Source organism: Ahaetulla prasina, chromosome 3, assembly GCF_028640845.1.
Source record: "Ahaetulla prasina isolate Xishuangbanna chromosome 3, ASM2864084v1, whole genome shotgun sequence".
In the NCBI taxonomy this organism is placed as follows: domain Eukaryota; kingdom Metazoa; phylum Chordata; class Lepidosauria; order Squamata; family Colubridae; genus Ahaetulla; species Ahaetulla prasina.
This window is the reverse complement of record NC_080541.1, coordinates 117,274,002-117,299,448: the sequence shown is the minus strand read 5'-3', so window position 1 is coordinate 117,299,448 and position 25,447 is coordinate 117,274,002. Positions and strand designations below refer to the sequence as shown.

Genomic DNA, 25,447 nt, shown 5'->3' with positions numbered 1-25,447 from the left:
CTCTCAAACATCGAACGCGTGCTCCCTCAACTCGGTACGGCCCCTCCCCCCCGCCATATCTGCCTCTCCCACTTACCGTATAGATCGAGCAACCCTCTAAACCTGGAACGTCCTCCCCCCCTGCCTTCAGACAAGATGGAATAGTGTCGCGAACTAGCACAGGGGCTGGATCCCCCCCCGACGGGTTCTCACCCCACCACAAATCCCGCCCCTTAAAAAACCCTTGTTTAAAAAACTATTTAAAAAACCCCACAACTTCTTCTTGGCCGCATACCACCTCTCTGGGTCCCAAGACCCTTCGTTAAGGTAAGCCCTCGATAATTTGGAGGGCCATTCCTGCGAGGCGGGGGAACCTCGCAGTCGTAGTAGTTCGGCAAACGAGTATCTCATGGGAAATAGTCAATATACAGCGAAGGATGTCCATCCTAACCGCGGAGATGTTCCGTCGCACTCGATAGTTAGTCATATTACTGGCCACTCGGGCGATGATATTGGTTATAGTCCGTAGAAAATCCAAAGGGTCCAGAAACAACCAAGGGGCCGAAAGTCCGATCCCGATCTAATGACCTCCACCTCGGAGGTTGGCATAATAGCCTTCCCTTGGTTGTTTCCTCGGCTACAAAGATGGAAAAAGTCAATAGCCGGGATAAAAATCTCCCTCGGGTTCCCGGCAACGTACCATCACGGGACAAAAACCCGTGTGGTACGATAATCGGGACGAGATCATGCCGCCAGTGCCGTCAGTGCTGTCCATACCGCTGTCCGTACCACCACCAACCAGCCGCCAGATTTTCCCGCTGGGCCCAACACGGCCCCAGCACGCCGCTGTGCCGCTGTTGTAAGTGACCAGGCCCCGCCACCTCTGTCGCCGATGGAAAAGCAACCCGGAAAGATGTAAGTCGTTGATGAAATAACGGCATTTTTGGCAGGCCTTGGCAAAAAGTCAGCAGTGGGGGGAAGAACGATGATCCGGGCCATGAAGGGAGGAAGGAAGGAAAGGGGAGGGGCAATAATCATGCCCGTACAGGCCCCACTCCAACCACCGGTGTTACCTGCGGTCCAACACCCAGAACCCAGCATACCGCCGTCGATGTCGATGTCCTCCATCCTTCATCGATGTTTGGTACGCTCCCACAGCCGTTGATGACATCCGCGGCCGAAAACCGGCCGCCAAACAGCTGGGTCAGGCCGGGTGTCTCATCGCGCCCCCCCCAGCATGGCCGCCGCCATCCGCCGCTGTTCGAGGACTTCGGCTCCGCACTCAGCAGCCGGGAGCTCAATGAGGTCCAAAGACCTCGCTCTCGGCTGCCGGGAGAATCACACAACCGGAGCCGGGACCAAGCAGCCAGGCGGCCGGCGGAACTGCATTGCGGCCGCCAAACAGCTGATTCGGGCCGGGCGTCTCCTCGCGCCCCCCCCAACATGGCCGCCGCCATCCGCCGCTGCCCAGGGACTCCGGCTCCAAACTCAGCAGCCGAGAGCTCAATAAGGACCAAAGACCTCGCTCTCGGCTGCCGGGAGGATCATACAACTGGAGCCGGGGACCAAGCGGCCAGGCGGCCGGCAGAGCAGCATTGCGGCCCGAAGGACTCACAGCCGCCGTCTCCACGAAGCTCAGAACGCCGCCATAACGCGCATGCGCAGAAGAAGCGTTGCTGGTTGATGAAGCAACGGAGATACTGTTCCAGGATACCAATGACCTTCTCTGTACCCCCGTCGGTCTCCGGATGGTGCGATGACGACAGACACACCTGCACCTCCAACGCGGCCATCAGGCTCTTCCAGAAGCGAGCTGTGAACTGAACTCCGCAGTCCGAAACCACCCTGTCCGGTAGACCATGGAGGCGGCTGTGGGCAGTCCGTGGCATGGGATGAAGTGTGCCATCTTGGTGAGCATGTCCACCACCACCAGCACTGTGGTGAACCCAGAGAACAGCGGCAGGTCCGTCAGGAAGTCCATGGAGATCGCCCCCCAGGGTCTGTCGGGTGTCGGCAAGGGCTGGAGGAGCCCGAGAGGGGCCCCGTGGTGGCCTTGGCTTGCCGGCACGGTACGCAGGATGTCACGTAGGCATGTACATCATGCCACACTTGGGGCCACCAAAAGGTCCGTGTCACCAGGTGGAGGGTCTTGAAGAACCCAAAATGTCCTGCTGCAGGGTTGTCGTGGCACTGGGTCATGACGAGGGCTCGGAGTGGTCCTGTGGGAACATATAATCGCCCCTGAAACTTGAGTAGGTCCAAGGAGACGTGGGGCCCACCTCCGCTCTCCTTTGCTGCGACCAGGCGTCCTGGCGCTGCACCTCTCGCACCTGGGCCCACAAGTCCACTGGTTCCCGTGCTGTGGCCAAGGCTTCTGCCGGCAGCACCATCCGTGGAGAAAGGGGGACCTTGGCGCAGAGGTACTCTGGCTTGCGGGACAGGGCATCTGCCCTCCGGTTGTGACCAATGGGAATGTAGGTCACGCAGAAGTTGAACCAGGCAAAAAACAACGACCACCGGATCTGCCGCTGGTTCAGCTTCCGAGCTGTGGTGAGGTGCTTAGATTCCGATGGTCCGTTCGGACCTCCACCTGATGTCAGGCCCCCTCCAGATGGTGTCGCCAAGCCTCGAATGCAGCCTTGATAGCCAGCAACTCTTTTTCCCAGATGGTGAAGTTGGGCTCGGAAGGATTGAGTTTCCAGGAGTAGTAAGCGCAGGGAAAAAGTGTGCTGCCATTCGTCAGAGCCTGTAGCAGCACCGCTCCCAGAGCCACATTGGACGCGTCCATCTCCACCACAAAAGGCCGGAGCGGGTCGGGATGCCTCAGGACGGGTTCCGTGATGAAGGCTTTCTTGAGGGCTGTGAATGCTTCTTGCTGCGGGGGACCCCACCGGAACGCAACCTTCTTCCTGAGGAGCTGGGTAAGTGGAGCCATCAGTGTGGCGAAGCCCGGGATGAAGGTCTGGTAGTAGTTGGCGAAGCCCAGCAGGCGCTGAACATCCTTCACCCGACGAGGGGCTTCCCAGCTACACAAAGCTTCTACTTTGCGTGGGTCCATGGCTATGCCCTCGGGCGAGATGATATGCCCGAGGAATTCTATGGAAGTCCAGAAGAAGACGCATTTCTCCAGCTTTGCATTGAGTTGTTGCTCCCGCAAGTGTTGCAGAACCAGACCGACGTGTCGAAGGTGGCTTTCCCTGGACCAGGAGTAAATCAGGATGTCATTCAGGTAGATAACCACGAACCGATCCAACATGTCTCGGAACACGTCGTTCATGAAGTGCTGGAAAACGGCGGGAGCGTTGGTCAACCCAAATGGCATGACAGTGTATTCGTAGCGTCCGTATCGGGTGCCGAATGCCGTCTTCCATTCATCTCATTCTCGCATCTGCACCAGGTTGTAGGCCCCCCAGAGATCGAGCTTGGTGAAGATCGTGGCCTCCCGCAACCTCTCCAGCAGCTCCGGGATGAGCGGCAGGGGGTAGCGATTCCGCACCGTAATGGCTTTTAGCTGGCGGTAATCACAGCATAGGTGCAAGTCATCTGTCTTCTTCTTCACAAAGAGGACCGGGGCCGAGAGAGGGGATTTTGAAGGCCGGATGAAACCTCGGGCCAGATTTTTGTCCAGGAAGTCCCTAAGGGCGGCCAACTCGGGCTCCGACATGGAATACAGGCATCCCACAGGCAGTGGTACGTTGGGCAGAAGGTCCACGGGGCAATCGTAGGGCCGATGCGGGGGTAGTCGGTCCGCCTCCTTCTCGCTGAACACGTCGGCGAAGTCCGTCAGCTCAGGAGGCAAGGTGATGGCAGCGGTGGGGACGTTCTGGCCAGCACAGGTGTGGCGGATGTGGTCGACGCACTGCAGACTCGGGAAAGAGATGGCGTTCCGCGACCAGGCCACCTGAGGATCATGGGTCCGAAGCCAGGCCAACCCAAGGAAAATGAAGGTCCGCCGTGACATAAAACTGGATCGCCTCCTCATGGTCCCCAATAGCCAGGCACAAAGGCTGGGTGGCGAATTTAATGGGGCCGGACACCAGTTCTCGTCCATCAGTTGTCCCTACCCGCATCGGAGGGTCCACCGGAACCACGGGGACCGCAAACTGGGTCACAAAGGCCTGGTCCATAAAGTTTGTTGTGGCCCCTGAGTCCACTAGTGCATGCGCCTGGAGCCTGTCTGACTGGTTCCCCAACCATATCCGTGTGTCCAGAATCAGATGCCGAGGGGGCCCAGAGTCTACCTCCGCAACGTCCAGTGGGGGCTTAGTACGTGCCCGACCTAGGGTTTCCCCGAGGTCGGGCCTGCTCCGTTTCCCGATTGGTCACGCTGTGATTCGGGGACCGGCGTGCATGCCCCACTTCGCTTTCTGGGGCAAGAAGCGGCGAAGTGGCCGGGCTCCCCACAGTACAGGCACAATCCCCCTTGGTGCCTCCGGTTCCGCTCCTGGGCTGTCAGGCGAGGTCTGGCCGCTCCCAACTCCATGGGCTCTTCCGCAGCGGTTACAAAATGTGGGGCGACCCGGGGTGCTGGTGGCGCAGGAAGTGGGGGTGCAGATGTCGACGGCGGGTCCCGGGGGGTGCGACGGGACAGTTGCCGTTGCAAACGGGTGTCGAGGAGGAGACAAAGGGGCACCAAGTTGTCGAGGGTCCGCGGCGCCTCCACCCGGGCCAGCTCATTTTGCAGTTCCTCTGAGAGTCCCTCCTGGAACGCGTCCACCAGCACTGCATCATTCCAGTCAGAGTCCTGGCACAAAAGACAAAATTTGGTGATGTACTCCTGCAGGGGGGTGTTTCCCTTGACGCAGTTCCTTAAGGCGCCTGGTTGCTGTCAGCATCCGAACATGATGCGCAGGTGCTGCCAAAAACGCTGTTGTTCTGCCAGCAGGGGGCTGTCCTAGAGCAAGAGGGGCATGGCCCATCGGGCAGCCAAGCCGGAAAGAAGGTTAATCACGAAGGCCACCTTAGCCCGGTCGTCTGGGAAATTCTCTGGCCGCATAGACATGTAGAGCTGGCACTGTCCCAAGAAGGTCGGGAAAATCTCAGGCTGCCCAGAAAACTTATCCGGCACGGTTATCAGGCACTTGCGACGAGGAGGAGGAGTGGGAGGACGGGGGGGGGGGCTGCAGGCACATTCCCGGCACAAAGTTGGCCTGCCAAGTGAGCCACTTGCTGCTGGAGCTGTTGATTAGCCGCTTGTAGCTGCTGTAACTGCTGCTGTACCTGCTGCTGGTCCATCTTTGGTGGAAGATGGTTTAGTCGGGGTCTTGGACAAAATGTTCTGTTTCCCTCCCCCAATACTCCCAACAAAGAGTCAGTCAAAGGCCTTCTCTTCTCCTTTATTTACATAGATAAATGTCCTGGCCATGTCTACCCATGGGCCTGCCAAGTTTCTGGAGATAACGAGGAAATTATAGCTAAGGCCAGAATTACTCACGAATATATTCTTGCCTCCATTGATACAGTTTGCCCGCGCAAATTCATTGCTTTGTCCAAGACAAAAAACCAGGAAGTCCCGCCTCCTATTTATAGTCTCTGCAGATGTCACTGCATGACCATCATTCCTTGGCTTTGTCCCAACGCTTCCTCTGCTGCACCCACCGATCACGTCTGTGCAGTCTTGCATCACTCCAAAACTGTTCTTGGGGCGTTGCCAAATCAGAAGAAGGCTCGGGAGAATGAGGCCTTGCCGGCCCCTCCTCCTCCCTTTGAGTGGGTGCCAGGGAGGGAGAGGGCCCAAGAGAAGCAGGGCTTGCCAGGTCTTCTCCCTCACTTTCTGAATCATCCGAGTCCAGGAGTCCGGGTCCAGGAACCTGGGTCACAACAGTTGATTTCAATGGTCTGCAGTTGACTTGGCTCTTCAGGAGTGCAGAGCAAAACACGGACCCCCATTTTAAATACTGGTCAATTGAAAATGGAAAGAGAGGGAAGGGACCAGGTTTTTGAAATTGCTGGAACAGACCAGGCAGACTTTGTGCACAAACCTAGGGGTAAGTAGTTCTGGTAAAATAAGAACGCACTCCTAGGCGGTTGGTGGGTTGGGTAGGATGTGAGAATCTGAGACTTGTGTGAGAGGTGTGTGGATGAGAAGTCCATAGCGGTCTTTGGCTGTGGTAAAGTATTGTCCCTAACGGTCATTAAGCCATGGTAAAAGACGGAATGATAGAGGAGTGATGATCCGCACCTGAAAGGCGTTGTAATAAAGGTCTCCTAGATTAAGTTGGTAAGGATTACTCAAGTCTGGTAACTAACCAAGGGGATTGGGTAGGACTGTGAAAATCTGAGACTTGTGTGAGAGGTCCCTAGTGGTCTTCAGGCTGTGGTAAAGGACTAATCAAGTTGGTAAGGATTATTCCAGTCTGGTAACTAACTATGGCAATTCAGGTGGTCTCAAGGGAAATGTCCTCTCTGGACTGTGCTACCCACCCAGGGTCACGTTAAAACTATTACAGCAGTAAAAGTTGTTTTTAAAAAGAAAAGACGAGTTCAAACTTGCTCATGAGAACCCTGGCTAAATGCAAAACACCCCCCAGGGCAGAGACATGTAGTAACAATTTAGTGCCTAAAGAGAGATCAATGGGTGTCAAAGAAATACTGCAGTGTTATAAAGATTTTGATAATTTACCATTCTTAAAAGAGCCAAAGAACTCTGAAAGAACTAAGAATAAAGAAGAATTTGTTTATTGTTCTTCCCACCAGGGGTTTAAACGGTAAAGCCTGTCTAAATGGGAAGATTCAGATAATTTGATTTGATTAATTAGATGTGAATTCTGTTAAAAATTCTTAGATGTGCATCTATAATGATAGGGTGTAGAATTGTATAGGATTGAATTGATTGTGATATGTTTGGCCAGCCAGCAAATTAAGTAAGCTTGGGCTTGAAGCTGTGGGAAATAGGCAGCGGTTAGGGCCCAAAATCACATTTCTGATTAAAACTACTTCCTGAGTTTTCCCACTGCTTGAAGAATGAGCTACAGCTACAGGCCAGGGATGAAAAAGGACATAGAAAGCTATGTAAAAAGTTGTGCCATGTGTGCAGCCATGAAGAAAAGGCCAGGGAAGATCCCAGGGTTGTTGCAGCAAGTGGCAGTTCCAATTCAACCTTGGGAAGAAATAGCAATAGACTTTATAGTCAAGCTCCCTGAAAGCGGAAGGAACATGATCATCTGGATGGTGATAGACCTGTTTTCCAAGCTTCATAGCTTGCTCAAGCCTCCTGTCTGCCCAGAAACTGGCCAGTTTGTTTCTGCAACACATATATAGGCTGCATGGAGTGCCAAAGAGGATCATCTCCGACAGAGGTGGGGGGGTGCCCAGTTCATGGCAAAATTTTGGAGAAAGTTCGTGAAAATGGTAGGGTCCTCCCAGGGGCTTAGTTCTGTGTTTCATCCAAGCAGAAATGAGGCTGTGGAACGACCTAATGCAACGATAGAGCAATATTTGAGGTGCTAGGTCAACTATCAGCAGTCTAATTGAGCAGATCGTCTCCCCTTTGCTGAGGTTGCCTATAATAATGCGGTCTATAGAAGCTCACCCCGTTCAAGATAGCCACAGTCATAGAATTAGTCCCCATGCTACTCACCATGATACAAAAGTGCTGAGGCCCTAGAGGAGAGCAACAAAAGTGATAAGGGGCTATATGATGAATGGTTAAGGAAACTAGGTATGTCTAACTAATGAAGAGAAGAACATGACAGTTATCAGTACATGAGGGGCTGCCACAGAGAAGTGGGGGTTGACTTATTCTACAAAGCACATGAGGACAAAAAACAATGAGAAGTGAAAGTGCTTTAAAGAGAGATCCAGGCTGAAACTAAGGAGAAATTTCCTAACAGTAAGAACAATTAAACAAGGGAGCAACTTGCCTCCTGGCTTGTGTTTCCTGGAGGTCTTCAAGAAAAAATTGGCCAGCTATTTATGTAAGATAGAATAACAACTCCTGTCTTGGGGAAGAGTTTGCACTAGAAGATTTCAAAGGTTCCTTCCAGCCCTATGATTCTATGAACTTCTAAGAGATAAAAGGAGCTACCAGTATCAATCTACATCAGGGGTCCCCAACCTTTTGGACCTCAGGGACCACCAAGTTCATAATTTTAAATCCCGCAGACCCCTAATACGAATCCAGCGCGCCACTTGCTAAAGCACCTGAACTCCTAGTGATAAGATGGGGTCCTTCAGGCATTCTCTCTTTTCTCTCTCCCTCTTTTTCTCCCCCCTCTCTCCCCTCTCTCTCCCACTCTTTCTCTCTCATTCTCTTTCTCTCTCTCTCACTCATTCTCTCTCATTCTCACATCTCTCTCTCCCCCTCTCTCTCCCATTCATTCTCTCTCTCCCACTCATTCTCTCTCTCTTCCTCTCTCTTTCTCCCTCCCTCTCTCTTTCTCCCTCTCTCACTCATTCTCTCTCATTCTCACAGCTCTCTCTCCCCCCTCTCTCTCCCATTCATTCTCTCTCTCTCCCACTCATTCTCTCTCATTCTCTCATCTCTCTTTCTTTCTCTGTCTCTCCTCTCTCTTTCTCTCTCTCTCTCTCCCACTCTTTCTTTCTCGTTCTCTTTCTCTCCCCCCATTCCCTCTCTCTCTCATTCTGATTCTCTCTCTCTCTGATTCTCTTTCATTCTGTCTCTCATTCTCTCTCATTCTGATTCTCTCTCATTCTCTCTCTCTCACTCTCTCATTCTCTCTCTGATTCTCTGTCTCTCTCTCTCTGTCACTCTCTCTCTCTCTGTCTCTCTCTCTCTCTTTCTTTCTCGTTCTCTTTCTCTCCCCATTCCTCTCTCTCTCATTCTGATTCTCTCTCTCTGATTCTCTTTCATTCTGTCTCTCATTCTCTCTCATTCTGATTCTCTCTCATTCTCTCTCTCACTCTCTCATTCTCTCTCTGATTCTCTGTCTCTCTCTCTCTGTCACTCTCTCTCTCTGTCTCTTTCTCTCTCTTTCTTTCTCGTTCTCTTTCTCTCCCCCCATTCCCTCTCTCTCTCATTCTGATTCTCTCTCTCTCTGATTCTCTTTCATTCTGTCTCTCATTCTCTCTCATTCTGATTCTCTCTCATTCTCTCTCTCTCACTCTCTCATTCTCTCTCTGATTCTCTGTCTCTCTCTCTCTGTCACTCTCTCTCTCTGTCTCTCTCTCTCTCTCTCTCATTCTCTTTCTCATTCGCTCTCTTTCATTCTCTCTCTTTTTCTCTATTTCATTTTGCACAGCATCAGCATTCCGCCTCGGTATATTTGCACTAGCCAGTGGAGCAAAGCAGCCCTCGTTTCATGCCACTTGGGACTCGGAGCAGTAAATGGCATCTGGTCAGTGGAGCAGTCGGATTTTGCTCTCTATTGCAGATGCCAGATTGGCTCCCTGCAAGCTCTCATCTCTCGAGGAGCTCGGCCAAAGTTTCCCATGCCGCTTCAGTGAGCGCTCCTTGAGAGACAAGAACTTGCAGGAGGCCGATCTGGCATCCGCAATAGAGAGCAAAATCTGTCTGCTCCCTGAACCAGTTGTCATTTACTGCTCCGAGTCCCAAGTGGCAGGAGACGAGAGCTGCTTTGCACCACCAGCCGGGCAAATATACCAAGGCAGAATGCTGATGCTGCGCAAATGCAAGTAGTGCTTCACTCCCACAGCTTCCAGCTATCACAATCGCTGCTTCAGCCCATTTGTGCTGCAGCTGATCCACCGGCAAAAATACAAAGATTTCTCCATGGACCATCAAAATTTTCTCGTGGACCACCAGTGGCCCGGACCACCAGTTGGTGACCGCTGATCTACATTATCTGAATCTCTATCACATAACTTTCAGGAGTCATTGGAAACATGTTAGGTACTTTGCATGCATAGTCCAAAGGAGTGAACTTTCATTATTCCAGTTTTAACTCTTTTATGTACATAATCATAATAGAATAGAGATGGAAGGTGGAGCAGCAGGTAATCCTTCTTCTAATGCTTCTACACTAAGAAACAATTGGGTGGAGAGGGACTGTTGTATCTAACATAGACAGTATTTTTTTAAGGACATTCAGTATATTTATGAATTCCATGAGAAGCCTTCTATTCCCTGAATCAGATTCTAATGTAGCAAAAGTCTTTTTGGCATTCTGGTAAAAAAATAAATACGTAATGGAAAATCTCAGTTTCAACACTTCCAGAAATATTGATGAAGGAGGTTTACAAGGAAATCGTAAACATGGAATTCTTATCTCTCATCCTCATATTCTTTTTCAGAACATCCAGGGAAAATTGTCAACTTCTCATAATAAAGAAACATTCAATTTTTAAAAAAAAAAAATCATGGAGAATAATAACAACATTCCTATAGCACCGTGTTGGCGAACCTATGGCACGCATGCGAAAGGTAGCATGCAGTGCCCTCTCTGTGGGCACACGAGCTGTCACCCCAGCTCAGTTCTGCTGTGCATGCACACACGCCTCTTAGCTAGCCAGCTGGTCTTTGGATCTCTGCCACACATGTGCGGGGTGCATACATGTGGGGGAGTCATGCGTGCATTGCATTTTAGAGGTTCAGGAGCGCAGGTGTGCATTTGTGCGCATGTGCGCACACTTTGTGCACTTGGGCTGGACAAGGTTAGCCATCACTGCTATAGCAGCATTTCTTCTGTGGAAAATGTTACATTAATTATATTCATATGAAACCGCTGCTAACTAAGCATTTACTGAAGTACCTTTTTCAGGACATTTTTCATCACATATTTTCGCAAACGTTTTTCAAGTTCTTCATCTGGACCCAACACAGAGGCTATTCTCAAAATCTCTGGCAAGGAAAAGTGAGGAAAAAAATGAGACTATGACTCTTGATGAAACACAACATGGTATATTTATGTGTTGTTGAATTTGTGCATTCTATGCATTTCTGCTAATGTTCAGAGAAGCAGGATTGTGATTCTGGCAACATATGTAAATGTGTGTGCTTGTGAATGTGAGTGTGTGCATGTGTTTGTGAAAGTTGTGGTAGTGCCATCATTTTCTGACTATTTTTTATTTGAAAAGAGTTGTAAATCCTCTCATATTTTCAATTTAATATAGAAGTCTTGAATATATAGCAACCATAGCAGTTCTGAAATGTGGGCAGCTAGTACAGTCCACTTTTCACTGCCCCTTCTATATATTCAAAACACAAGTAAAAGCAGTTCCTTGATATTTCTATAGTTGGTTAGTTGTAGTTGGGAAATGGAAGCAGCATTCTACTGCCAATCTTGTATAGTTAGTTATATAGGTTTGTTCTTGATATAAAGAAAATGCTGTTATATTTTAATGGGCAAAGCAAGCTAAAATCTCTGATAAATTTTAGAAAGAAACTTTCCTACATCATTGTAAAACTGAAGACTGAGATGTTATTTCAATTGGGTTAGAAAATCAAATGCAATGGAATAATAACAATAAATGAGCTGAGAAATAACTCCAAACCTCAATGTTCCTGAAGAACTCACCAAAACTGTCACAAATATGATTCTGATTCAGGTAGTCTGCACATCTATTGAAGAATTCATCAGTATCAAAGTCAGGGACATTTCGAATGTATTTAACCTGGAGATATATAATCTTTTGTCAGCTATTTATCGTCAATGACAATCATTTTTCTAATATGAGATACTAAGAATATGTCGTTATGTAAATTATAGTAGCAATTTTATCAGCCTCTTAAACACAGGAATGATTTTTGATACATATTTTTATTAGTGTGGTGAAATGTAGTCCAGATTCCCAGGAGAGTGGGACTGCACTGCATTCCAGAGGACTAAGAGACAGTGAAATTTAGATAGGTTGGTTGGGAGGGAGAGAGTCATATCAGCTGCTCCCAACAAGTTGTCAGAATATATATCTAAGGATTCAAATATCTTTAAGGATTCAAATAGTTTGAGTTTTACAAGGTTTTGTCTACATTGGAATGTAGAATTTGTGCAGCTATAATAATATTCAGCCAGTAGATGACAGTATTTGCAACTATGGTTATACTCTATGTCCTTGACTCCAGGAAATAAGAGATATTTTCTCACTTTTATAGATGATTACTCCAGGTATACGATATCTGTTACACAACAAAAGTGAACTACCAGAGAAACTTGAACAGTATTTGGCTCAAGTAAGCCACAAATTTGGCAAAATGCCAAGTGTCTTGCACAAAGGCAGTGGAACTGAATATGCAGGTGAAAGCACACAGGAGATTCTCAGAAAACATGGCATAATATTTCAAAGTACTGTACTATTCAACCCAGGACAAAATGGGGTTGTAGAAAGAAAGAATTGTACTCTATATGAGAGTGGAAGAACCATGCTGTTTGATGCAGATATGCCAGCCAAATACTGGGAGTGGCAGGGGGGGAAGACAATTATGACCACATAATTGAACTACCAGGAAAATCAACTGAGAAAACTCTATATGAATTATGGAATGGAAAAGCCCCAAATTTAAGCCATCTAAAAATTTTGGAAGCAAAGCCTATGCGCACATCCCAAAAGAAAAGAGTACAAAATGGGATGCTTGTTCAAAGGAAGGTGTACTTGTGTGATACAGTAAATCTCAAAAGAGATACATAATCTACACCAAGACACAAACAAGATAACTATCAGTAGAAGTGTAAATGTTGATGAAACTTAAGTGTGTTCAAGGTTTCACGAAGTGGGCTGCAAGGTTTCAGTGGTGGGCTGCAACCGGTTTAACAAGTTCTATGAGTGCACGCCTAATGTGCTTGCATGCAGCATTCAAAATACAGCAAAGTAAATACTGGTAATAGGATATTCAATTCTTAGGGGAACAAAAACAGACCAGGCAGTCAATCGGGGGGTGGGGGGTGGGATACAGTCTCCTTGGAGCAAAAATCAAAGATGTAAATGAGTATCTTACTAAAATAATCAATCCCATCGATTACTACCCTTTTCTTCTCCTACATATGGGGACCAATGACATAACAATGAATCTGAAAACAATAACAAGAGATTATGAAGAGCTAGGGAAGAAAGTTAGAGAATTAGGAGCACAAGTGGTGTTTTCATCTATACCTTCAACAAAAGGCCAACATCCAATGAGGGAGCATAGGATTTTTGAAATGAACCACTAGCTTAAAAACTGATGTTGTCACCAGAACTTTGGCTTCCTAGACCATGATCTGCATTATCTAGATTAAGGACTATTGGCAATAGATGGACTGCACCACAGAAGAACTGGAAATAATATATTCAGAAAATGACTGGCTCATCTTATCAAAACGGACTTTAAACTAAAATTGAGGGGGGAAATTCTTCATGACCTTTAGAATGTAATTCCAAGCAAAAAACACTAGATAATCAATTCACAAGATTGAACTGCTTTTGAAACTTTCAAGACTTATCACTATTCAACTTGCCAAAAAATTGAGGGGAAGGGGAGTGTGAGAAAGAATGCAGACATTCCAGGGAGAGACTGTGAGAGCCAAGAATCCATCAAGGTCACTGGTGCAGATGTCCGACAAAGAAGTGAACTATTCTCAAAACAAAAAGATGATTCATAATTGAACAGTGTGAACATCCATGGTAGGGAAAGAGTGAAGCCATTGTTCAATCATGCAAGCATTGCAAGGAATAACCAGAGCTGGTTTTGATTCTTCAGTGATGAAATGGTGTATCCAATAAAGTTACACTTTTGGGATCATAACGTTCCTGAGAGTGTCTACTTCTTTTGGGCTAGCTAGTCGGACCATTGACATTAAACCAGCTCTCAAAAAACCAGAGCTGGTTTTGATTCTTCAGTGATGAAATGGTGTATCCATAAAGTTACGCTTTTGGGGTTATTAAGTTCCTGAGAGTGCCTAATTCTTTTGGGCTAGCTAGTCGGACCATTGACATTAAACCAGCTCTCAATCAAACTCCACAGCCCACTGGGTCATCTCTGAGAGAGCTGTTGAAGGGAAAAGAAGGATGATGTCTGGCACAGAGTGGAAAGTGAAGGCGGCAGCAAAAGCTGGAGTGGCCCCTTCAAAAGATTACAAAGTTGGGGTTACAAAGTTCCTGAGAGTGCATACTTATTTTGGGCTCGCTAGTTGGACTGTTGACACCAATCACTCAAAGAGGAAGTGAGTAAAGAGAAAAAAAGAAATAAAAAAGAAAAACATAATGAAGTAGAGAGTGAGGGAAAGTATGGAAATCCCAGTTACAAAGTAGGACATTTAAGAAATATACCCAAGACCCATAAAGGACTCAAATACCTGTATGCTGATGTTCAAAGTTTAGGGAACAAACAGGGTGAACTTGGAAATATTGGTACATGAAGGCAGATAAGATATAGTTGCCATTATTGAAACTTGGTGGGATGAAACTCATGACTGAATGTACTGATGGAAGGATACAAACTATACAAAAGAAACAGATCTAACAGAAGAGGTGGAATTGCATTATATAGAAAAGATCACTACATGTCTACAGATATACAGAAAACCAAGGATGAAAACCTCCTAGAATCCTTATGGTTCAATATAAAAGGTGGGGGATGACATTGCTATAGGCATATACTACAGGCCACTGAACCAAGCAAAAGAAATAGATGAACTATTTGCTAATCAATTACCACAGAAATAATGGGAGACTTTAACTACCCTGATATCAACTGGGAGACAAACTCTGCAGCAAGTGGGAGATCGAAAAGATTCATAACCAACTTAGCTGACAACTTTGTCATCCAAAAGGTAAAGGAGGGAACTAGAGGAAAAACTGCATTGGATTTAATTCTTAGTAATAGAGAAGACGTGATAGAGGGAATTAAAGTTGCTGGAACCATGGGCAAGAGTGTCCACATCATACTGGAATTCAATATAATGCAAACACAAGCAATAGAATATAATCCAACCAGTGTATTAAAGTTTAAAAGAGCTGATTTTTCTAAACTCAGAAAGACCCTAAGCAAAATTTCATGGATAAAAATCCTAAAGGGAAAAGCAACTTAAGAAGCATGGGAAACACTGAAAAATATAATCATAAAAGCACAGGCCAACACAACATCACCGGAAAAAAAAAGAAAGAAACCCAAGAAGAAATTAGCACGGTTGCACAATGATCTCTCTGCTAAACTGAAAGACAAAAAGTAAAAAGTATAAAAAATGGGAAGAGGGACATATAACTAAGGCAGAATATCAGCAGATAGCCCAGAGCTGCAAAGATGAAGTCAGGAAAGCAAAGGCTCAGAATGAACAAAGACTTGCAACAAAAGTCAAAGATAATAAAAAAATTATCTTTCCACATATAAATAACAAAAAAAAAGTCAAGAAACAGCCGGTCCACTAAAGAGAGAAGATGGCAAGGAAGTAACAGGCAATCGAGAGAAAGCAGAGCTGCTTAACTCATTCTTTGCATCAGTCTTCACACAAAAAGAAACTATAGCCCAACCTACCAAAAACATAACTGAAAAACAGACTAAAAAATAAAATTAAAATAAGCAAGAAAATAGTAAGAGTACACCTGTCTGATTTTGATGAATATAAATCACCAGGACCTAATGGATTACATCCCAGTATTCTGAAGGAGCTGACAGATGATATCTCAGAACCATTGTATCTTTAAAAGATCTTGGAGCACGGGGAACTACCAGAGGATTGGAAAAGAGCTGCTATGGTTCCCATCTTTAAAAGTGGGGGGCGGGAACAGACCCAGGAAATTACAGTCTAATCTGCCTAACATCAATACCTAGGAAGATCCTGGAAAAGATAATGAAAAAAAAAAACAGATCTGTGAACATCTAGAAACAAATAAAATTATAACTAGTAGTGATCATGGATTTGTTAAAAACAGATTATACCAAACCAATCTTATTTCATTCTTTTACAAAATGACTAAATTAGTAGACGTAAAATGCTGTGGAAATATACTGTGCAGTATATTTAGACTTCAGCAAGGCATTTGACAAAGTAGACCACAACCTATTTCTTGATAAGCTTGGATTACCACATGGATTTGTAACTGGCTGACAAACGGTACTAAACGAGTAGTCCTTAATGGTATTACATTCAAATGGAGGGAAATAAGCACTAGGTCGGGGTGAAATTCAGCCGGCTCTATCCAGTTCAGGCGAACCAGTAGCAGCTGCTGCGGGAGGCTCCACCCACCTACACAGATGTCATGACATCCCTTTTTTGCAATGATTTCAGGCTCTGCGCATGCGCGTGCACACACATTTGCAAGCCAGTAGTGAAAGTAAGTGAATTTCACTCCTGAGTGGGGTACCACAGGGTTCCATCTTAGGCCCAGTACTCTTCAATATCTTCATAAATTACTTAGATGAGAGAATAGAAGGGGAACTCATCAAATTTGCAGATGATACTAAGCTGGCAGGAATAGCCAACATCTCAGAAGACAAGCTCAGGTTTGAAAAAGATCTTGACAGATTTGAACAATGGGCCCTATCCAACAAAATGAAATTTAATGTGGAGAAAAACACCTGGTAAAGAAAAAGTACAAGTACAGATTAGGCAAGACCTGGCTCAAAAACAGTAACCTTGAGAAGGACCTTGAAGTCCTAGTGGATGATCACTTAAGCATGAGTCAGCAGCATGCGGCAGCAGCCAAAAAAGCTAATAAAATCCTTGGTTGCATAAACAGAGGCATAGAATCAAAATCATGTGAAGTATTAGTATCTCTTTATAAAGCCTTAATAAGACCACATGTGGAATACTGGATCCAGTTTTGGTTACCACATTATAAAATGTGGTTGAGACTTTGGAAAAAGTGCACAAAGAGCCACTAAGATGATTAAAAGCCTGGAGACTAAAACATACGAAGAACAGTTGCAGGATTTGGGTTTGGCTAGTCTCGAGAAAAGAAGGACTAAGGGGGACATGATAGCAGTATTCCAGTCAAATTATTCTCCAAAGTACCACAGGGCAGGACAAGAAACAATGGATGGAAACTGATCAAGGAGAGAAGCAACCTGGAATTAAGGAAAGACTTCCTAATAGTGAGGACAATTAATCAGTGGAACAGCTTGTGGGCATTTCATCACTGGAGGTTTTTAAGAAGAGACTGGACATTGACATCTGAAATGTTATAGGATCTCCTGCTTGAGCAGGGGCTGGACTAGAAGACCTTCAAGGTCCCCTCCAGGTCTATTCTGATTGAAACATTTCAAAGTCAGAGCATACATGAAACAAGGTATTTGTTTTATGATAAAAGTTTCTGCTACATTTCAAGGTATTATTAATCTCTTGTCATAGTTTATAATTATTTTGATATATTTATTTATTGTTTCCTGTCAAGTGCAAGCCAAGATATTTGTTGGGGGGCTATCAGACAGCCAGATTCCTTTTTGGGTTAGAAATATTGTAGTTATTTTTGTTACTGAACATTAAGTTTGTATGCCAGAATTTGTCCATATTTATGGATTTTGTTCATATTCATTTGGATAAACATGAACATTATGTTCCCTTAGCTGTTTTATTGACTTTTGTGGTTCTGTAATACTGTGTTTTCCCGAAAATAAGACCTGGTCTTATTTTCTTTTGGGCCCGACAATAAGCACTAAGGGCACTGGTGGGATTCAAATAATTTAACAACCGGTTCTCTGTCCTAACGACTGGCTAGGTAGGCATGGCTGGGTGATCATGTGACTGGATGACCATGGCCAGCTCAACATCACTCACATTTAATTAAATACAATATTTAATCCTGAATGAAATGTAAAATTCGTTACTACCAGTTCTGTGGGCATGGCTTGGTGGGGTGGACGTGGCCAACTTTTTTTTTTTTACTTTTAAACACATTTTTTCTACAACCTCTTCAGCTGAAAAAAAGCTTTTTTTTTTTGCCTTTAAAAGAAAAAAAAGCCTCTGACTATCAGACAACTCAGCTGAGATCACCAGAGCCTTTTAAAAGCATTTTTTCTATTGAAGGCTTTGACAATCAGGCAGTTCAGCTGGGATCGTCAGAGCCTTTTAAAAGCATTTTTTACAACTCTTCAGCCGAAGAGGTTGTAGAAAAAATGCTTTTAAAAGGCTCTGACGATCGCAGCGGAGCCGCGTAATCATCAGAGGCTTTTTTTTTACTTTTAAAGGCGTCTTTTTGGCCAAAGAAAAAATGCTTTTAAAAGTAAAAAAAAATCTCTGATGATTGCGTGGCTCAGCTGGGCATGGGGGCGGGCAGGGATTTTTTCTACTGGTTCTCCGAACCACCCAGCGCCATCGCTACCGGATCGAGTGATCCGGTCCAAACCGGGAGCATTTCACCTCTGGTATATATGCCTTATGTGCCTTAGTACATTTTGACACAGTTGATCCCCTCTCCCTAGAGTGATTTTTTTTTAAAATAAATACTTTAGCAGTAAATTTAAGCATTACAGATTGCGAATATCGAGTACATATCCAGAGTGGCATCTGTGCAGTGGGATCAAGAGTATCAAAATTGTGGATGCCACCAGGGATATCAAAGTCCTGTGAGTTCTTAGGAATATATGCTATAAATGACACATTCAAAAGGACATGTTTTGGTTGCTCAGTTAAGTATGACATTTTATTTTATTGACTCCATCCACGGTCACCCCTGGACACATATTTTTAAGGGGGAGATCATGGGATGATAATGCTACAGTGACTTTTATAGGAAGTTTTTTAACAGGATTTTTCTCCAGGTGACAGGTGATCATGTTATTCCAAGGGAGCAGCTGACTTAGTTAACCATGTCAAGAGACTATCAACAATGTGATGAGACTATCACCTATTATTCTACATTTATTTATTATGTATTCTATTACTGTTTTAAATTTGCTAGAAGTACAACCATAAATAGTATAAAAACAGTAGAACAAGAAGTTAGAAAATTTAACATTGTACAAATGCAGGAAAACAAAAGTTTTATAATTTAAATCACATTTCCACCTTCAGAATATCAGGTATTTTTGACTAAAGATCACCATATTTGAAAGTCATTAAGAGTCAAGCATTATACAAATGTAATTTAATATTTTAATAAAATATATCTTAAATGCTGTGATTACTCTAAGTGATAAAGATGACTCCCCTAATTTTTGAGCCATTTTATTCATATTCATATTTCCTCTCAAAATTTCTTGGAATAAGATTAATTTTTAATATTATTTATTATTCCTCTACTTGCTATAGTTTTATTCTGCTTTTCAAACAATTGTCTCCCAATGCTTGTTACATTTGTGGAAACACCAACAAACACACATACACACAGATACATAGATAGTCAGAACATTAGTTTTAAGTGTGAAAACCAAGCTTTTGAAGGATAATAGCAATAACACTTAGACTTATATACTACTTCACAGTGCTTTTACAGCCCTCTCTAAGTGGTTTACAGGTTCAGCATATTGCCCCTAACAATCTGAGTCCTCATGTTGTACCAACCCAAGCCAAGACTTATATCAGAGTTGAAATACACAGGACCTCATAGCAGTGATTTCAGGAGCAAAGAATCACAAGTTGAACAGTTTATCTGTAACTGAAAAGGAGCTTCTAAAAGTGATGGCAAGGCAGGAAAAAGGGCCTTTTCAGTTATGGTGCTCCTGCCCTACAGAGTAACTGTACCGCTTTTATAATCTTTTGAGAGCAAGTTCTTTCCATTTTCTCAGGATTTTTGGTTTTTTTGGCATTTTTATAACTTTTACTAGTATTTCTATTTTCTGTTGTCTTGTTTATTAAATTTTTATTGCCATTATTATAGCTTCTACTGATTTTTCCTATTTTTTAATTTATTATTATTATTTTATTTATTTTTATTTATTTTTGCTATTGTGCTCTTTAAAAATGTTGCTTTAATACCATGCAAACTTTATGCAGAACTGAATACTAAAGAATAAATCAGTTGTGTAATTGGTTTTATTTGTATGTCATTTGTCTAGGTAGGTAGGTAGGTAGGTAAGTAGGTAGATGATAGATAGATAGATAGATAGATAGATAGATAGATAGATAGATAGATAGATAGATAGATAGATAGATAGATAGATAGATAGATAGATAGATAGATAGACAGACAGACAGACAGACAGACAGACAGACAGACAGATAGGAGAGAGAGAGAGAAAGAGAGGGGTGGAGAGAGAGAAACACAGAGACACAGAGAGACACAGGCAGCTCTGGCCTGGGCAGTGGTTCAGCTTTCCTGGATGGCCGTGACTCCTGATTCCTGCCTGCCCTTCCCTTCCTCCTGTGGCTGGTGGCAGAGAGGAAGGAGAGCCAGTGTTGAACCATTGACACTCGGCCCCCTCCTCAGCCCACATATTGCACCCGGCCTGGACTCTCCGCAGCTGCTGGGCCTCACCTGATGCAGTTGCCAGCAGGAAGGGGCAGCCAGGGATAGTAAGGCTACACCGCCCACATGGCCCCTCCGCCAGCTGGCCCTCCTCCACCCACCCACCAGCCCACACCCTTCATTCAGGCAAGGCCTCTGGGCCAGTTCGGCCTGGGAGCGCAGAGGGAGATACTAGGGCTACTGAGGCCAAATACCTCTCTATGCCAGCCACCCATCTGATTGCCTCCAGCAGACCAAATCTCCCCTGGATGGGCATTTTACCCCAGCCAAGGGTGGGTGCTGTGCCAGTGGATGCCAGCCCCGGCTCCGATACCACCATCTGCCCCTCCCCCATGGTTCAGAGCCACTTTCAATGGTAACCCAGAGAAGCTGGAGTACTTCAACCAGATCTGGTCCCACCTCGACTGCTATGGGATCAATACCAAATGGATCAGGAGAATCATCTATCCAACGATCAACCACTCATTGCTCAACCAACCTTCCTTCAACCACCTGTTGCACATAACCAGGGGTGAAATGCTCCCGGTTCTCACCGGCTCTCCCGATTAGGTAGCGATGGCAGCTGCTGGTTCGGAGGACCGGTAGCAAAAATCCCTGGCCCCGCCCCCCCTGCCTCTGCTGAGCTGCACCATCTGCAGAGGGTTTTTTTTACTTTTAAAAGCCGGTTTTGCTTCAGCCGAAACATGCCTTTAAAAGTAAAAAAAAGCCTTTGAGGATCCCGCCCCTCAGCTGAGATCGGCAGAGAGTTTTTAAAAAATATATATTTAAAGGCTACTCTGGGGATCTCACCTGAGTTCCTCATCAGCAGAACCTTAAAAAACATGTTTTCTGTAGAAAACATGTAGAAAAACTCCTTTTAAAAGAGTCTAACCCACTTACCTGATTACTGATTGACCTCATGGCTTTTCTCGCAGCCGGAAAGCCCCAGTTTCGCTTTTAGCACCAGACAGAACTAATCTAAACTTAGCTAATCTATTTCATCACTGAGTGATTAATGCTGTCTGGCTTTGCTTGCTGAGGAACTCTGGGAATTGAAGTCCACAATAAAATAAAAAAATAAAATAAAAATAAAAATAAAATAAATAAAATAAAATAAAATAAAATAAAATAAAATATTTGTGCACCTTTCTGAGATTTGGTGTGTTTCTGTAGTGTTTCACTCTAACTACACAAACACACAAAATCTCAGAAAGCTGTATGTAGTATTTGTGTGTGTGTGTGTGTGTGTGTCAGTTGTGTTGTGTGTGTGTAAAGTGTGAAAGTTGGTTTTTGAGCTTTTTTGTGGCTGTGTGAAGTGTGAAGTGCAGCTGCTTTTACATTGTGTGTGAGTCAGTTGTGTTGTGTTGTGTTGTGTGTGTGTGTGTAAAGTGTGAAAGTTGATTTTTGAGCTTTTTTGTGGCTGTGTGAAGTGTGAAGTGCAGCTGCTTTTACACTGTGTGTGAGTCAGTTGTGTTGTGTTGTGTTGTGTTGTGTTGTGTTGTGTTGTGTTGTGTGTGTATAAAGTGTGAAAGTTGGTTTTTGGTACCTCTTATTGTTTTTTATACTTTGTTTATTATTTTTATTATTTATTGTTATTGGCCACGGCCAGCCAGCCATCTGACCACCAAGCCACGCCCACCAATTAAATCACGCCCACAGAACCGGTAGGGAAAATTTTTAGATTTCACCCCTGCACATAACCCTCAATCAATTATCATTCAAACTAGATATGCACGCCCCTTACCTCTCCAACACCAAACACTACAGGTCTCAAATGTAAATTAATAAATGCAAGAAGTATTGTGAACAAATTACCTGAATTTATCCTCTTATTAAACAATAGTACATTTGATATCATATTTGTTTGTGAAACATGGCTGAACTCATCCCTCACTGACTCCGTTATTTCAAACAAAGAGTATCAAGTCTTTCGATCAGATCGTGAACACCGCAGAGGTGGTGGAGTAGCTATCTTTTACAAAAAATCACTGAACTTAAAAAATATTCACGTTGCACATAAACTTTCTCTTCCTGAAATTATTGTATGTGACCTGTCCACTAACACCACACTTAGATTCATACTATGCTACAGCCCCTGACTACGACATCGCTCATGCAAATATGTTAACCTCAGTGCTAACATGGGCTACCTCTTGCCCATATCCTCTCATCTTCCTGGGTGACCTAAATCTACCTTCTATAAACTGGATAACAAATGAATGTACAACCGAACCAATCCATACTACACTATACAGCGCCGTTACAAACCTAGGTCTTGAACAACTAGTAACTAACAATACAAGACTCAAAAACTGCCTCGACCTCATCTTTTGTAATAACATGAACTCAATTTATGGACTACAAATAAAAGAACCCTTTTTCAACAGTGATCACTGCATGATAGACTTTTGTCTCAATATACGCCCTCACATAAATCGTCATAATAATAGTATTAAAAACTACAATTTTAAAAAAGCCAACTATGACCTTATAAACAATGATCTCTCATTTCTTGACTGGCAAAATCTATTCTCAACCTGTACCACTGCAGAAGACCACTATAAAGTATTCCAACTTGAAATCAATAAAATCATCAAACTATATGTACCACAAATCACCACCAAAGTAAAAAAAAAAAAATTACCCATATCAATAAAAAAGCTTCAATCCAAAAAAAAACCCCTCTGGAGAAGAAACAAAAAGGGCTATGTAGAAAACTTCAAAAACCGCTACAGAAATATTTGCAACCAAATAAAAACTGAATGCACCAATTACCACACAAAGCAAGAAGAAGATCTTCTACGCACTAATTCCAATCGTGCTTTTTATAATTTTGTGAACAATAAACTTAAAGAAACAAGATCCATTCCACCACTAAAAGAATCTAACGGAAAAGAATGTACTGATGAAACAATTAAAGCAAACCTCTTTAACACATTCTTTGGCTGAGTCTTTGTAAACAGCAATGGCTCATACCCGACATTCCCCAATCATACTAACAATGAGTACAACGACTTAACACATATAGACTTCACAGAAGATAATGTTGAAAAAGCCCTTCACAACCTGAAACCATCATTATCTATTGGGCCTGGTGGACTATGTGCATACTTCTTAAAAAAACTTTCAATTAATATAGCAGAACCCCTAAGCATAATCTTTAATAAAGCTTTCACGATTAGTTCCCTTCCCAAACTCTGGTCTCCAGCCACAGTCATCCCTATCTTCAAAAAAGGAGATCCCAGCCTAGTTGAAAATTACAGACCTATCTCTCTATGTTGCGTCACATGCAAAGTAATGGAATCTATCACAACCCAATCCATTACACTCCACCTAGAAACAAACAACGTACTCTCTAATAAACAATTTGGTTTCAGAAAAAAATTATCATGTAACTTACAACTTCTCCACTGCAAAAACATATGGACTACTAACCTTGATCAAGGAAAAGCAACAGATGCAATCTACATAGACTTCTGCAAAGCTTTTGACTCAGTAGTACATGATAAACTTCTCCTAAAACTAAAATCCTACGGCATTTCAGGACCTCTTCACAATTGGATAAATGCTTTCCTGTCAAACAGACAAGTGGTCAAAATTGGCAATGCTCTATCAAATCCTGTTCCTGTCAAAAGTGGCGTTCCCCAAGGCAGCGTTCTTGGACCAATGCTCTTCATACTATACATAAATTATCTCTGTGACCTTATCTCCAGTTATTGTTTTTTCTTTGCTGACAATGTCAAACTATTTAACACCACCAACAATACTTCTACCCTTCAAAAAGACCTTGACTTTGTATCCGATTGATCTAAAACTTGGCAACTCCAAATCTCAACCAGCAAATACTCAGTCTTACATATTGGGAAAAAGAACCCTAACAATAAGTACAAGTTTGATGGACATTACCTTACAGATGACCCCCACCCTGTTAAAGACTTTGGAGTTTTCATATCAAATGACCTAAGTGCCAAAGCCCACTGCAACTACATAGCAAAAAAGGCTCTAAGAGTTGTAAACCTAATTCTATGCAGCTTCTTTTCCAAAAACTCTACACTACTAACCAGAGCATACAAAACATTTGGTAGACCTATTCTTGAATACAGCTCACCTGTCTGGGACCCATACCACATCTCTGACATTAATACAATTGAACGAGTCCAGAAATATTTTACAAGAAGAGTTCTCTGCTCCTCTGAAAACAACAAAATATCTTATACCACCAGACTTGAAATCCTGGGATTAGAAAATTTAGAACTCCGCCGACTCTGACAAGACCTGTGTTTAACACACAGAATCATCTATTGCAATATCCTTCCTATAAAAGACTACTTCAGCTTCAATTGCAATAATACAAGAGCAAACAATAGATTCAAACTTAATGTCAACCGCTTCAACCTTGATTGCAGAAAATATGACTTCTGTAACAGAGTTGTTAACACTTGGAACTCACCACCTGACTCTATAGTCTCTACTCAAAATCCCAAAAGCTTTAACCAAAAACTGTCTACTATTGACCTCACCCCATTCCTAAGAGGACTATAAGGGGCGTGCATAAGAGCACAAAAGTGCCTACCGTTCCTGTCCTATTGTTCCCTTTCATTATATCAAATTAATATAGTTGTTGCATACTTTTGCTTATATATATGTTTTTCTTTTTGATGTGTTGTTGTTTTATATCAATGTTTATGTATACTGTTGTGACAAATAAAATAAATAAATAAATAATCCCAGTGATTGTGGACAATATGATGGAAGGAGAAGCAGCTGAATGAATAACCCAATTGCACGATGAAGGAGCCCCAGAACTAGAGGCGCCGATGAATTCATGCAGCTGCTATGGACCCAATTTGAGGATATGGCCCAGAGAGAAGAACCCAAAACTGAGATCAAGGACCTGAAGCAGAGGGGCCAACCCACAAGGGAGTTTGTCTGGGAATTCTGAAGAGTGGTGGGAAAATTAAGACACTGGCCAGAATGCCTTTTTGTCCACCAATTCAAAAAAGCTCTGGATCAGGACCTCAGACAAGCTTGTGCCTTCAGAGTAGTCCTGGACTGCATACACGATTGGTACTGGATGGCAGTGGCCATGGTCCTTGAGGTCCACCCACACCAGAAACCTACTCTGGAAAAAAACCCTAAGTAATCTCTGGAGCGTCAAGTCCCCATAAAACAGGTTGGAGAGCTAAAGCCGATCCCCGCAGCCATTATCAAGTGTTTCAAAAGTGGCCAGCAAGGCACCGGGCATCAGAGTGCT

The 25,447-nt window shown here is 43.9% G+C and overlaps 1 protein-coding gene across 1 annotated transcript in view; it reads right to left on the bottom strand.

Moving 5' to 3' along the window:
* ADCY10 (adenylate cyclase 10) overlaps window positions 1-25,447 on the bottom strand; it is a 192,720-nt gene that overhangs the window by 133,539 nt on the left and 33,734 nt on the right. The window contains exons 5-6 of the mRNA XM_058176628.1: window positions 11,415-11,511; window positions 10,650-10,738 (exon numbers count right to left, since the gene is read on the bottom strand). Of these exons, the coding sequence (XP_058032611.1) occupies window positions 10,650-10,738; window positions 11,415-11,511 (186 nt within the window). The remainder of the gene's footprint in view (window positions 1-10,649; window positions 10,739-11,414; window positions 11,512-25,447) is intronic.